The sequence below is a fragment of the Bombus pyrosoma genome, linkage group LG6 (assembly GCF_014825855.1).
Source record: "Bombus pyrosoma isolate SC7728 linkage group LG6, ASM1482585v1, whole genome shotgun sequence".
Classification (NCBI taxonomy): domain Eukaryota; kingdom Metazoa; phylum Arthropoda; class Insecta; order Hymenoptera; family Apidae; genus Bombus; species Bombus pyrosoma.
The window spans coordinates 2,827,430-2,843,706 of NC_057775.1; the positions used below are offsets into that span (position 1 = coordinate 2,827,430).

General features: G+C 32.6%; 1 protein-coding gene across 2 annotated transcripts in view; it reads right to left on the reverse strand.

The window, feature by feature from the left end:
* The window catches only part of LOC122568303 (potassium/sodium hyperpolarization-activated cyclic nucleotide-gated channel 1), a 205,895-nt gene that overhangs the window by 6,832 nt on the left and 182,786 nt on the right, over positions 1-16,277 (reverse strand). For both annotated transcript variants that reach the window (XM_043727906.1, XM_043727907.1), the window contains 2 exons: positions 2,705-2,928; positions 85-1,240 (listed from right to left, as the gene is read on the reverse strand). In XM_043727906.1, coding sequence (XP_043583841.1) covers positions 85-1,240; positions 2,705-2,928 — 1,380 coding nt within the window. The remainder of the gene's footprint in view (positions 1-84; positions 1,241-2,704; positions 2,929-16,277) is intronic.

The window sequence follows — 16,277 nt, forward strand, 5'->3', positions numbered from 1 at the left end:
TACTTGGATACCTCGACGTTACTTTCCATTTATCAACGTACAAAATATTTGCCAAAACTCTCTCAAAAACTTCAATCTACGTACCTGATTCAATTTCGCTAATTTCCTGGTATACTCGATCGCGCAAGCCTCCGAGTGGCTTCTCGTCAAGTTTCCATCGAACTCAAGCTCGGCGTTTTCTCCGCAGTCTAAACTGGAGCTCCTAACTGCTTTCTCGAGTTCCGCCAACTTCTGTCTCTCGTTAAGTATCTTCAGCTTCTTGACAAACGGTAGACCGCAGTACTCCGGTGAAAGATCGTCTACGGACGCGTACATCTTAGTCTGCTGTCTTAGGTGCATTAAAGTCTGTCTTAGTCTCTTAGTCGGCGGACTCCTCTGGGGCGAATTTTCTTTGTTCGTTAACGAGGCGTCCTTCAGCATGGCCCATGGTTTCTTCGCGTTCGAACCATTCGCATTCTCTTCGTTCGAAGTGGTCGGTGATTTGACGATCGGTTCTATGGTACTTTGGACCGATGGCTGCTTCTGTACCGGTTTACGAGGCAGCTTGGGCGATTGTTCTTGCGATTCCTCGGGTATAGCGTTTTTTGGAAGCAAGGGCTCTTTAGTGGGTGCCTCTTTGTCAGCCTCTTTGGCCTCTTGCTCGTTCTTTGCCTTCAAGAGCAGTATTCTCTGAAGAAACGGCAAATTCGGGTTCATAGGGTTCTGCGCGTCCAACGGTGGTTGTTGTTCAGGCGCGTGCACGTGCGTTTCCATTAGATTTCGATGTTCTTCGCGTTCTTCCTTTTCTTTTAATAATCTTAATCTGGCAAGCAGAGGTAAACCGGCGCCCAAAGGCGACACAGGTGGTTCTTGGACGCTCGACGCGGACGCGTCTTGAGTATCGTCGATCTTCTGCTGCCTTTTCAGCGTTGACACCTTTGGCGTCAATGGCTGCAACTCCAAGCTTTCCTCGGGTTTTGTATTTCGTCTGCTCTTTCTTAGCGCATTCTTTAGACCCTTTACGTCGCTCTTCAGCTTGTCAACGATTCTTTTGCCCGTGCTGTTGTCCGACGAGTCGTGACCAGGCGACGTTGGTTGCCTAGATGCTTTGGCCACCTTCTGCGCCTCCCTCAAACGTTTCCTACCGAGATTCTGTAGAATTTCTTGAGCGTCCGGATAGTCTTTCATCGCCGCTAATACGTCCTCGCGGGATAGGCTGAATAGCTCTGAGTAGCCTACCGAACGAACGTCGGCTGTGCGTCTGTAATTGAGAGTTTATTCGTTGGATAGATAGAAACTTGATTTTTTAAATTCGAAGTTTGTATGATTTGAAATATGAAGTATGTTGTATCCTAAACTGACGTAAAACTTCCATTTGAAGGATAAGCGAGGAAGATAAGTATAAGTACATCGCGAAAGAACTTTATCGAGAAAATATATATATCGTTGGTTTTCTGCCAATAATTATGAAAAAATTAACTCTGAAAGTGAAGTTTTTCTTGAAAGTAAGAATGAATATTATAACGAGTTTCGTGTACGCATCAATTATTCCGAAGTAGCTGCAGTGACTTTGTTCCAGTTTAAATTCATTACATTATCAGTTTTTGTAATTGAGTTAAGTTAACTCGAAGACTTCGGGACAAAGTTTAGGAAAGTTCAATTTCTTGCTCATACATCTGCTGCGAATAAAGAGAATTAGTTGTAAATTAATAATATTCGACGAGGGAGCGAATTTTCGTAGATTGTAAAGTGTCACCTTCAAAATAATTTTAGAATTCGTTTCTTCTGAAACAGACACTTACAGAGAATTTATGTACGAAAAACCGAAAGTATTTTTAACGAAAAATATTTGTATCTATGGTTCCTTTAACTATTAAACTTTAATTTGTCATAAGAAGATTCAATCGTGCGATAGGTGCATTTCTAACAATCGTCGGAATTAAATCATTCAGTTTTGTGGAAAATACCGAAACGCGAAACGAAATTTCAGACAACTATGTTTCAGAGATACTGAACGATGTAACAAGAAAGTAGGACAAGTTATATATGTGTCAGGATTGGAAGGAAAATAAAACGCGTGCAAAGCTGAAAGGAGGTTTTTATCGATTGCAGTTTTCGACTATTGCCGCATTCCCATCAGCTTCACATGCTTCTCGTATAAATTTTTCCCAGTTTAGATTCATGTATCAAATAAAACGATTGCGCAACTTAACTTACAATTCACATGCGATACATTTATGGGACTCGTAACACGATTATTCATTAGAAGATAAAATAGAAGGTTGAAAGTATAAAGCTTTCTTAAAACTTTTCCCATTTGTCAAGAGATATTCGCGTATACTGTTATAAGGTGCACTGGTGCTTTAAATTCCGTTTGGCACTTTATTCGATTAAATTATTGAATTAAATGAAATTAGCGTGCTGACAATGCTATGACGATACGGTATCGATGAAATTAATTTCCTTCAATTTTCAAGTTGATTAAAATAATAATGTCACATAACGTTGTTGGCGATCTAATCAAATAATGTTTAATACCACAATATGTTATCGATACATGCATTTTATTGTATTATAATTTGCATAACTTTATGCTAATTGGACGAAAGTAGGTTTAACGTTATACGTATGAAGAATAATATTTCGTGAAGTAGTTCGAAGTTAGAATACACGGAACTCAGAACAAAAATTAGAAATAGGACAGCATTTACTTTTAATCACTTACTTGTTTAATCCGTCTAGATTAAGAATTCCAATTTCTCCAAAGAAATCTCCGGCTTTCATGGTTGTTAAAACTCTGCCCGTTTCGCTAATCACTTCTAGAATTCCGTCGGCTATTATGAACATTTCTCTAGCTACCTCTCCCTTTCGACATATCGAATCACCAGGCGTAAATATATAGGCTTTCATCTTCAGCACTAGATCGTGTAAAAATTCGGGTTGACACTCCTATAAACAAAGACAAAATAATTTCGTATGAATCTGTGAATCGTTTCATTCAAACGTTTAGTATTATAAATAAGGTAAGCGATTAGTAAATAACCAGAAGCGAACAGTGAATTCGAACATTCTAATTAATAACATCGTGATTAACAGTTAACGTTGGTCATTTTAGCGATACTGTGATAGATATACGGTGGGTTATGCGAAAACCAAATAAATATATTCTGCCGGATAAACGAAAGTTCAAAATCGGTATAATTTTAGTCAGAATTGTAGTAAAACTTTTTTACCATATTGATAACAGTCATTTATTCTGTGGTATATGTATATTATATTTATTCATTGCTCTTATTAAATATAAATCCATGTTATAGAATTATAGTATCTTTATATGCTTCTTATTTTATAAACTTTCACTATTATTATCACAGTTTTCTGCGACTGTAGTAATTCTTATCGTTTCAAGGTGTTGCATCAAAATGCGTTTTATATATTTCAATCCACAATTCATATTATTTTTATTCTTCTACATATATCGATTGGAAAATCCCTTTGTCACGTTTTACAATTCAAAAGATATTATTAGGGAGGGATAATTATAAACTTTCTTTTGCCCGCCATTGTAGATGTACATAACTATGTATTTTGCATTTATTTATTATCATCGTTTGTTCAAGATTTCGGTAGATGGACCAGAGGTACAAAGTGCTTACAATTTCCCGTGCCAAACGATTCTTTCTTGTATAGTCGATGTACAATAGACTTCGTTAAAATACGATCAACGAAATCACGGGTGGGTAACATGTGTATAGACGATCACGTAAATATACGGTATACATGCTGGCCACGATATGGTAATGAAAAAACACTAAAGGTTTGATGTCGCCGCCTTCATTGAAGCAAATGGTAGCGGCAATTAAAAGTCACATAAATGTGCCAATTACAGACGATCGTAATGATGGGTTGTAAAAGATTGTTTTCCCCTGTCTGCGAATGGTTTACTTGCGAATTGCGTGCCGGTGAGCATTATGGCTGCACTAGGATTTTCATTACACAGATGTGGCGCGTTTTATCGTAGGATCGTGGGCAGTAAAAGAATGAATTTATCTCGATTTCTGGGAAATGATATCCTTGAATCAATTACCGACTCTTTGTATTTGTTAAATGATACAACATGCTAATTAAAGATCTTTTCCCTCTACGCAAATTTAAAACTTGAAACGTTCTGTGATAAAAAATTTTTGTACAAAATTGTCTTTGCAATTCCGGTATTTTTTTTTCTTTTTTTTTTTTGGTAATCCATTTTCAAAAGCAATGTCTTCAACGAAAGAAACAGAGTGGAATATAAAATCTCAATTTCTAAGTTTTTGATCCTTCGTTTCCTAAATATTTGTACAAAATTTTCTTTGCATCTTTGTGTTCTTCTCTCGTATTTCATTTTCAAAATTAACGGTTTCAACAGAAAAGAAAAAGGAAGAAAGAGGAAGGAAAACAATGTGAAATTTAAAACCTTAGCATATTTTAAAATGGAAGTAAACATGATTTTATATCTCACGTGTAAAGAATTATTAATTTTTGTCATGAACATAGCTTATCGGAAATATTATCGAGAAAGTTGTTTAATTTTCCTTCCGTTTTTTAAATTATATATGCTGTTACTTTTTACATTGAATTTCTAGAAAATTCGATATAAATTACTTTTTTTTTATATGACTTGGAATAGTGTGAATTATACGAATGGTTAAACGTTCGTTGATTATCTATTTACTGGAAGAGGAGTAAGGGAACCATCCATTTTATTTTCAAGGTCAGATGATAGAATATCTTCACGCATATTAGCTGGTATGATCGCATACGCAAAGTGACTGAAATTAGCATCCCTCTTATCGATTCCTTGAGAACGACCTTGCGGTTTCTGTTCTCGCACAGGATATTGAGACGAGGGGTTCTCAGTGAATATTAACGGATGCTTTTCACCGCTATACGTATACAGTGGTGCATTCATGCATAGTACATGCTCATTAAACATAAATAAATATCAGAAGAACAAGTCCGTGACGTAATTCATTCAGATATATCAGCCTATTTTCTTCATTCTCCTTCATTCTGAATTTTCCTTGGAAATTTCATTAATTCTGTATCGAAATATTATATTATTTTGCCGTATTTTGATATTATCTGAATTTTTGTACTTAAAAAATTTTTATGGTACGATTCATCAACAACTTAAACATTCTTTTGTGGTAAAACTCTTTGTAACCGGGATTTTGTCTGGGAAAGAAAGAGATTGCAAATGTACTTGTAAATCTATTTACACGTTAACCTCCTCCCTTTTTACGATTTTCTATCGACGATAATAATAAAAAGAACAATTTCTACATTATCAATTCTACCGTAACAAAGTTGGTTGGGTACAAAGAATCGAGACATTTCGAATAATATGTTATTCCTAAACCTTGGTATGCTTCGATATTCTTCAATTTAGAGAAGGAAAACGTCTCGTAATATACTACTCTTTAAATATCTCTATTAAAATATAAATATATTCTTTTTCAAATATTTTCATTGAATATTATTCATCCAATATTTCTTTCATCATCGTTCAAATGTCAAAGGACACAGTACGCACGAGTTACTTCAGCGTAAAGATTTCCTCTCATAATTTTTATCCGCCTCAACGAGCAACGTCGAGAACAAATCTTAAAAGGAATTTTGAACCGATTTCTTTTGATATCCTTTCTTTCCTTTCCCATTCCTTTTTTTTCTTCGGATCTGTTCCAGATGGCGCGGAATCGCCTTCAGATAATAGACATTCTTCGAATATTATTTTGACGACCGCGTTTTCTTTCCTCTTCGCTTAAGGCCTCAAATCTTCTCGTTGAAGCTATTTTCGTGACATTTCATGGTTTCCACATCGCGCTCAGACAGGCGAATCTGCACTCGTGACAAACGGGCGTAGCAGGTTTGCAGCGGATGTACTCGAACATCGGAGGAAATCGTCCTCGGTGTTAGCCTTATGGTGCCAGACGTCTCCACTGTCAGCTTGTTTGTTGAATCTGGGACGATCTGTGACGTTCTCGTTGTGCATTCGCGAAGTATGTCAGATGTTTTGAATGAAATCGTTCAATTGTTACCCAAGGAACTTGAAAGAAGTTTCAAAGAATTTTAAGAAAATTGAATAAAAAACAATTAAAAAATTAACAAAACAAACGTTTCGAAAATTTCGATTATTTCATACTTCGTGTTATACTTTTCATGCCAACTTGTTGTTTACTACATAGTTACATTTTGGCGAAGCAGATTATGTGATTTGAATGGCAATGCTTGATTATTCTCTACAGAATTGTTTAAGGAAGTTTGGAGGAATCCGAATCAAAAATTGGAAGAAGTTAAATACAAATTTTGGAGATAATATCTTCTGTTACGTTTTAGTTTGAACATGATATTCCATTGTATTATTCTATATCGTTTGATAGTTATATGTTAAGGGATTAACATAGGAAAATAAATAATTTTTAAATAATTTTAAATAAATAATAATAATGGTAGTTCCTTGTTAAGGAATTAATACAGTAAAATGTTCCTTCAATAGGATGGGACAGTTTAATATTCTTGCGTGTCTGAATACGATATCAGACTATCCTGCTTTCCTTTGAAGTTGCTCGTGTCTTTTTTAATATTACAAAATAAGAAACGGCATACGTAAAGAAAGTGTGAATTTTAGGAAAGCTAAGGGAAATCCTGGCGTACACGCAAAAGAACTTAGGAACAGGATAAGAAATATGCATTATAAAGTTAAAGTGTATGATTTCGTGTGCTGGAGTGGTTTTTGTAAATTAACATAATACGTATGCGTTGTAGCAGCAGTAAAATATAAATGTATATTATGTAAAAAGGAATTGCTATGCAGAGGGTTACCGTAAAAGGGATTACTATGTAGAATCACTGTACTCATATCTTTTCATAACGAAAGGAAGTTTGTTGTAAAATTGAATTATAAAGTAAAACATACGTCAACTTTCAAATTGTTATTATTATAGTTCCATGCGATTGTGGTAGTTTTCGTTATTTCAAAATGTCGCATCAGAATGCATTTTAGATATTTTTACTTTGTCGCATTTTATAATTCAAAAGATACTATTGGCGAGAGCAGTAACATAAAACACTCTCAACCACATTCGACTAACATTTTTATTTGACTTTGTAGCACGATATATGTGCTTGTTTAAAAACTAGCAATACAGAAAGTCTAGAATTTTTGTCCATTTTCTTTTAGAACGTATTTGGTATCGAATTCATGTAGTTTATTAAGTTTCATGGTCTGCGATTGAAAGTTTTTCCTCGAAAATGCCTATCTTCGTAGCTGTCATAAATATTGCGACGAATTTTGTTCAGGTTTGCGTTTTGTGGTCCAGCAAACGCACGGAGAAACACGAAATTCTCGAAATCTCGAAATTACCTGGAAATCTCAAACGCAAATTATTCGCGCGGAAAACCGCTTTCCCACATTTTAACGTGACATCTTTGTATTTCGCTGAAATTTTGTACAGTATGCAATTTAAAAGCTCGAAACAAACTACAACGCGCGAATAGATATCTTTAAATGGAAATAAAATGAACGTTTATTAAATTACGAATTATAATAAGTCATTCACAAATATCACAAAGGAGATACGATTTACGGTATATGCAATTATAATGAGTTAATACTGTAATAGTGATTTACAAATCTATATAAACGTATAATGAAAATTGTGATAACTTCCGAGAGACATATTTAATTTTTACCTTATAGTATCGATGTTGATCAATAAGAACTAACAAAACTAGATTCGACCTCGTTTTTCCACGAGCGTCGCCGTTATTATTAGTTTCGATAAAATTAAGTTTATATCCACAAAGGCTATAATTTTAGTTCGCTATTTTAGCGTGAAATCATATCTTGTATCTTTTGTGCTCTAAGATTAGTTTGAGTTTGACGTGGCTTATTTTGAGCTTTGCCTCAGCTACTTAAGTAAGATGAGTTTTGCAGGGGGGATGAATTTAGAGATAATATGTACGTAAATCCAGTGCGGAACGCTATATTCGCATCCATAAAAGTTTAACCGATGCACCCCTATATGAATGATTTATAGATTCATTTTATGGATGATAATAATGGCACTAGATCTTTTGATGGACTTTTACGATGTAGGAAAAATTTAAAGATAAATATATTTTTCAATTTTAAACTATTTGGTCGATGTTTAAGTTGAAATACGTTAAGTACAGTTAAATATAAATATAAACTATAATATTTCAAAACTGTAAGTACTCATTCTATAATTAATTAATATCTCTTGGAAGAGAATGTCTGGTAACAAGAAATATCAATTATATCCTAAATACAATTAAAGATGATAATTCAAATGCTATTTTTTTGGTTGAATACAAAGTTCCAAAAATCGAAATTCTCTCTGCGTTTAAAAAATCGTCATTTTTGAATAAGTGGACACGATATTCATACGAAGACATCTATGAAAATGTGTATTCGGCAAGTAAATCGATAGTGGACTTAGAAAGAGATAAAAGAGATTACGCATATGCCTTAATTGTATAAAATTATTCGTCGTTGAATATTTATACACATTGACTTATCGAAAATAAATATTAATGTAAAAAATTTGCAATGTGCGATTCTCCGAAGGATATTGAATTTTTTAAACTCTTTTTAAAAATACATATGTATAACGTATAAAAGTTCAGGTAGTCATTTATATCTCCATCGCCAAAAAAAATCCAAGGTTCCGTTTCATCGAATAATACGAAATTTCTGATCGATAACGTTCGCATTTCACTTTCACCGTTACCAGTAAATGTTTCTTTTCTACAAATCCGTCTATTTATTTTCGATCAACTTTATGGAACGAAAGTAAGCTGCTTCCCTTAAAGCGAATGGTTTCCACTGTTGCAGTAGCGACATCATAGATCCTTCTCTTTTTTCTTTTCACTCGTAAATCATGACCCTGAGGAAGAAACGTTCGATCACATTAAGCGAAGTAACGCGTTTCACGAACATTCAGCAAACTTGATTTACTTTGCTCGGCTGGCATCACGACCATTGCCATTTTTTCCTACTGACAACGAGATAATGTAACAATGTACCTAAGTCGGAGATATCGCGTGTCGTTTTACTCGGAAAACAAATTTTTGTTCTACTACCATCGGACGTTGCCTCGATCTCCTGCTGGATTATACCGAAGAAAAGTTCGTTCTCCCCCTGTCGCTTATATTATAGAAGGATTATCACCGACGAAAAGTTGCGCGATCTTCGTCCTTTATCTACGAGTTCCGCAATTTGCGACGTATTTTCAAAATTTCTACCGAAAGTTTTATCTGTTGAGCGTTTCTCTGAAGGCCTTTTTTTGCTTTGTTTCAAATCATTCTATTGTATGTACGCGTGCAAATTGGAACTTGAAGGCATTTTAGGACAAGTGAAATTTGTTATTTTTTTCTCAGCTATGTTATTACCGAGCGATGTTTTATTCAAATAAGAATTTTCAATTTTCGTTATGTAACGTTACGCTTATTATTTTCTGAAGAAATCGTTCGAGTCTGGCTATAACGTGTATAGTGTCTTTGATCTTTCGCGAAGAATAACTTTAATTAAATAACTGTAATTTACAGAAATTCATATTATAATTACATAGAGCGTAATATTGATAATTAGACAAAAGCTGATATTTTCCGCGCACGTAGCAAGCTCATTGTTATTCACTCGATATAGTTAGCCAACATTTTGTATTGAGTTTATACATGACTAGAGCGAACAAAAACGCTTTCCCAGTATGCACCTGGAATATTAATACTTGAATAATAATCGTCATAAATTAATATTAATGAACTTATTATACTATAATAGGTATCTATCACATAATCTCATATTTTGTATTCTTTGAATTAGATTTTTAACGAACTTGGAGACTTTCAAATTCCAAAGTTATTTTTTAAAATATTACCCTTTTCTACAAAATTCTGCGATGCAAGTACTGACAGTTTAAATTAATTTCATTCTTCGCTGTAATCTTATTTTGCGAAGAAATATTTGCTTCTGACAATGAGTAACATGTTGATAGCATTCTTTCTGTAGCTTTAACATTGTGTCATGTTTAGTATAGTGTTCTTTTATATGAAATATGGAAAAAATTGTTAGTTCAAGAAGAAACAATTTTTTCTCATTGAATTATCCGAATTATCTTGAACATTGAAAATAAGTGTTTTTATAAATATTTTTAGTAATTATAGATTATTCTTCAAAACAAAAATTAAAAACTTGACGCAGCGAATGTTATAGATAAAACGATTTTAATCAACGAACGTCACTTCTATTGCCCGTGACCATACGCATTATCTTTCAAAATATTAAAAACGCAAATAGATTTCACACAACCATGAGTAAGTAGAGTATCGATTATTTACACCTATATCAATTAATTGCAATTATTATCACATATCGTTATTGCACAATTTACAATATACCATTTGAAAAAGTACCATACCATCGAGTAGTTGATCGCAGTGCTGAAAGTATAATGATGCATTTAAGAAAATGATATTTCATATATGACGAACAATGTACCATTTAAAATCATAAAAGTTCTAACAAATAATGTATTTGCTTCTAATAATGATTTCTTAATTCTAATACGAGATTTCTAATTAATAAACACGAATGACACGTTTTCTATTTTACAATGTATTCGATTTTCTATGAACATTTTCACAAAATACAAACACCAAATCTGTCTCCTTTTCCGATATTAAATTCAGTCTTTAAACAATCCTCAAAATTCTACCCCACCGACAATAATGTTTCATTATTTCCATTTAAATTCAGATTTTCTACCCCATCGATATCTCCATAATCTCTTTTTAAATTCACATTTTCTTTGCTTTCTTCCACTTTCTCTATACAGCAACAAAAGCGAGAAACCTCGGTGGAGTGATGATGATGTTGAATGCGTGGAGTTTATCGTCGCATTGGGAGTATCGTGAGCAAAGATTCATGGTTCACGAATCGTATCTTCTTCCTTTCTTCCATATATCCCTCTAACCAGACCTCTTTTCGCTGTAAATTGTTGGTAGGTGTGAGAAACACAGCGTGTTTCTGGAAATTAGGCTGTAGATCCTATTTCACGTAGGTGAGATACTCGCTGGTATTCAGCGACCAAATGTACTCGTTGCATTGCGTTTCGCAGTGTGAAGAAATACGAGCCTATATTTCTAACGGACGGAGATAGTGAAGACGAACTACAATACCACGCGTCGTTTCCTACAAATTTATGTAATAGAATTTAAGATATTTCAGATAGATACGTTTTTATTGACAGAGACATTTTTACGTGAGTAAAATTCATCTCTTTATTAAATAATAATTATTATATTATTTTTGTGAGTGTTTGTCTTTTATTATTACTCGACTTTTAATTACAAGCTATCATTGTTTAATTATTGAACTTATTATTATTATTTATTTATTGGTTTTCGTCACATCTCCTGGTAAGGTATATATATATGTATATTGTTATTTTTTTCCTGTTAGTTACAGAATAACCTTGATTTACATAGCTTTCTTATTCACACTCTTGTTCAACCTCAAGATAGCCTGGTAACACTGTAGGCCCTGGTAACCGTGTAGTGACTACAATTACATGTATTCTATAAATATATATATTTTTGAATAGTATTTACATGTTTAATTTCGTACAGTTACCAAAGTAGTTAGTGCTGCTAATTAGTAAGTAATTAGTTAGCCAATTAGTGCAATTTTGTATACTTCTATAGGCTGTGCAAAAGATGTGTCTCTTCTAGAAAACATTTTAATTCTTTTACGTTGTATTCTATTAGTTAGAAGCGATTGTATATCGTTGGATATTTTTCAGTTGCGTCTTGTATCTTCGAATTTGGTATAGTAAGAAAGTAGATATTCTACGGCGTTGCTGGTTCTGCAATATTCACAAAGTTCAGGATACTGTTTTCTGATAAGATGCGAATGCGCAATGTTGGAGTAAGCTATCCTGAGTCTGGTTATCTGTATCTGTTCTTTTCTTGTGAAAGTCATGGGCGGGCTTACTTCATGTATGTTTCTCCTGGATTTATGTAAGAAGGTGTTGCGGTTTTGGCAGAAGTTATTAATATTGAACTCCATCACTGGATTATTTTTATTTAAATAGCCTCGTGTAGCTTAGTACGAAGAATTGTGATCTGTTTTAATGGACAATGATGAGATTAATTTTTATTTAAATTTGTGGAAATATAGAGAGAGGAATTGGGAGAAAAATTTTTTTGTTGAATAGGAAACAAATCCTTTTCAGTAGTAGTATATTTTTAGTAGTACCTACATTATCTTCTAATATTAATAACAATAATGTTGGTATATATCCATTCGATCATAATTTGCGACGATTTCAATTTTCACTGAATAAATATATTGAGTATTTGGTTGCATTAAATAATTGGCTTTCTCGTGGTATCTAGTTTCACCAACATTAAAGCAGACTTTTGTTAGTCCGGGTTTTCCATAAATCTGATGTATCTCTTTTGAAATTCTAATTTCTTCCTCGGTATGCAAAGGCTATGGAAGCATTGCTTTCATTTTCTTCATGCTGTTTGAAATATTCTCGTGTGTTTTGTTTACTGTGAAAATACTATATCTACTGTATTTAACTGTATTTAATTTTTAATTCAAGGTTTTAAGAAATATAATTAATTGTTATTAATATCCAAATATTACATACATATATATACACATATTTACATAAATTTTAATCTTCAAATCATTTTGTATACTAAAGGAACATGATAAAGAATATTTTTATTTACTAATGTTTGCTTTACAAAATTGTTTATGTAGCAGATATTATTTATAAAATTGTTCAACGTTTAAAATCTTGAATATTTTCTCTCCTTTTCATGATTTCAGATTCCTTCACGTTGCATTTTCTCGCGCGGTATGTCGAAGTTTCTGAATCTACATGCGTCTCGTAACTTATTCTTCTCCATCTTCTTTTTTTGCCTTCCTATATTCGTAGTTTCGAAGCAAGGTCTGTTCACGACTGAGAAATTTTTCTGTCATATCCACAAGTTTTATCCTCTTAGCAACAGTGGTTTTATGGAACGAATGAAATTCTTTAGATGGTATACAATATATAGCAGTTTGTTATAAAACTTATTGTAATATAGCAATACTTTTAATATTATGATAATCTGTAAAAAATATGGAACAAGGAAGTATCAGTAAGTAGCCTTGAGTTTTTAAAAAGTTTTTGAGAGCTTAGAATATTACAATTAAGGTGTGTAAAACAGGACCACTTTGGAGGCCAACATCGAATTTGAAGAGTATGTCCATCGAAGTACATTAATTATTATTTTTCTGTCAATAAACTATACCTGCTTTAAAAACACGATTCTTTTTCTTCCATCACTATTGTTTATTTTAGTACATTAATTCTTATTTATAGAAGTTAATCAAGAGAAAAAAATAAAAGAGACAAGTAATCTTCTTCCTGTTAACATTATTGCCATTGATACAGATCTGACAAAATTCTATTACTTTTATAATCTAACTTCTTTCTGAAATGGAAATAAAAAATGTTGTGCATCTATTATTTCCTTATAAAACGAAAGAAACTTTTGGGACAACCTAATAGAATTACTTTAGATAGGTTGAAAAAAAGAAAAAGGCCTGGAAGTTGTTAATAAATTATTAATTATTTCATTGACAAATTAATAATATAGATTGTCAGTAAAAATTGATAATTTATATAGTTACATATTTGGCAGAAAATAAGATCATTTACGTACGTTTGATTGTGTTCTATGTTCGGTACACGATATACATATTGAGATTGAGAAGGAAATCAAAGAGCAAATGTGTCTACGTCCGACGTTAATTGCATCACCGGTTGGCACGAGACGATTGAATTCGTGATCTGTCATTGCCCAAGGCTGAATAGATTTCACGTTAAATCAGTTTTGATGTGCGGCTAGTTTGTTCTAGAAGTTAGCTTAACAATCATGCGTTCACTGATTTTCTAATCGATTTTTCTCAGTTCCACTCTGCTAATTACATTCTCAAATTAATGTAACTATACACTTCGTTTATTTTCATCCACATTTATCGTAATGCAACGTAACACCGTTTCTGTCTGAATTTTATTTATTTAAATGGAAGCTGATTTAGTCATTTTTCTATTTACTTTTTTCCGTGTATATATTGTCCCAATAATATATCAATATATTTTCGAAATGATATTTAGCAAATAATGTTGCGTACATTTAGTTCTGCAAATAATATTAAACTGGGTCATGTTTCTTTAATTTCTAAAAATAACTCTGTGTTGTGTTATTAATTCCTATTATATTATATATATATGATAAATTTTTATATTCAACATACTGTAATAATCTAATAATCTCGATTACTCCATCTTCGATTATTTTGCATCACATATTAAAATGAAGCATAACCTCAAATAATCATAAATAAAATATCTTTTGATATTGTTTGTATTTCCACTCGTCATTTCGTCTCGAAAAGCTAAACTTTTGAAATGCGCATATTTCTTGGACTGTTTTACAGCTTAATATGGTCAAAGTTAAATATAACGATTACCGTGCGATCTTTACCATACTTAAGCAAATAGTTACTTTTGATTAAAGCTATACCATCGGAAAAGTAGAACATCTGATAAAGTGCAACAGTAGAACCAACGAAAGCGCGCGAAGTGAAGACTTTACAAGATAAGAACTTCCGCTTAGATCTCGTTACATTTTTCCTTAAACTGCAAGTACCTTCAACTACAAGGAAACGCATTATACTTACAAACCTCGCTTACACGTTTACTTAGCCCTGTGTACTATTACGAGTGAAACCGAAGAGGCCGTATTTTCGGTTATATTATGACCCATAAAAAACAATACAAGTGTGAAATCTTACTCCGCTGCGTAACCGAAGAAACTTTTATTACGATACTGACGAAGCAAAGTGCAAAATTGTTCTATGACCTGTTCCACAAACAGCAATTACAAGCCCATTCGTATTTTAATTGTTCCGTGTTTTCTAATACTATGTAATTAGAAAATTAATTAAGGAGGACGAGTTTCGTCTTAGCTGTGAACGTATGTTTTCTTCCATCGAGAGGATAAAGGAAACGTTTTAGATTCAGCGTGAAAAATTGAAAGGTTGTAGGATATTAGCTCAAATCGATAATACAAATATTCTATATAATTTTGTTGTAACTTAAAATTAGACAGATAAATATTTTATGCAGGATGAATTATGTGATACTCTCCGTTAGACTGCGGATTTTTCTGCATTTATGGGAAATTTGTAGATACAAAAACGCACAGAATGCACGTGATATGTAGAAATATATATATAAGTACAGTACTTTGTACAATACTTAATAGATAAAACATTTTTCTATCTAAGCTTCATTTTGTAAATTCTATTTAGAAAAATACGAATTTTCATAAGTATCCGCAGTTTACTCATTATCATAAAAATTATAATAATCGTCCTTTTTTAGAATATCGATCTAATCTCATCAAGGATATCAGGTAACACGGATAGTAAATCCCGTCATCAAATAACATCTTTCTTGTTAAACCTCATATCAAAGGAACCTTTATGATAACGCTTCCTTCAGTTAGTAATACCATTATTTAATTCTGCAAAATGTGTAAACCTATTATATCATTAAACTAATTGTTATATTCAGATTAATATTATATTATAGAACTATTATATTATATATAACTATGTAACTAATATAACTATAATATTATATTATAAAATTATATTGGACTAATATTGTATTATAGATAATATTATATTATAAAACTATTATATTTAGACTAATATTTTCCTCGGACTTGAAATTGAGCTTCGAATATCTTCTATAAATAAATGAAATATAATACGAAGAAAAATAACAAATTTCGAATAATAAAAGTTCCATGTTAAAGTGGCACTACTATCAATTGTTCTGCAATAAACAGCGTGCCGATGTTACCAGAAAATCATGCATTAGATTCATACGTAATCGATGTCTTACATTTCAATTTGTCGCAACACCTGGAACAAAGCCATTCGATTTGCCAGCATCTCTCGGATACGTCGATTTTTATCGTGGCATTCCCATATCCGTAGATTAAAACTGTTCTATTTCTCCCTTCCTTCTCTTTTTTTATGACGGAACGTCGTTTCTTCAGACAGTATAATCTTCCAATACTTCTTTCATGATTATTCGTATGTGATATATTTCTTTGTCTACTTGTACCGTTTACACCGTGAAACTGTGTAGCAAAAAAAA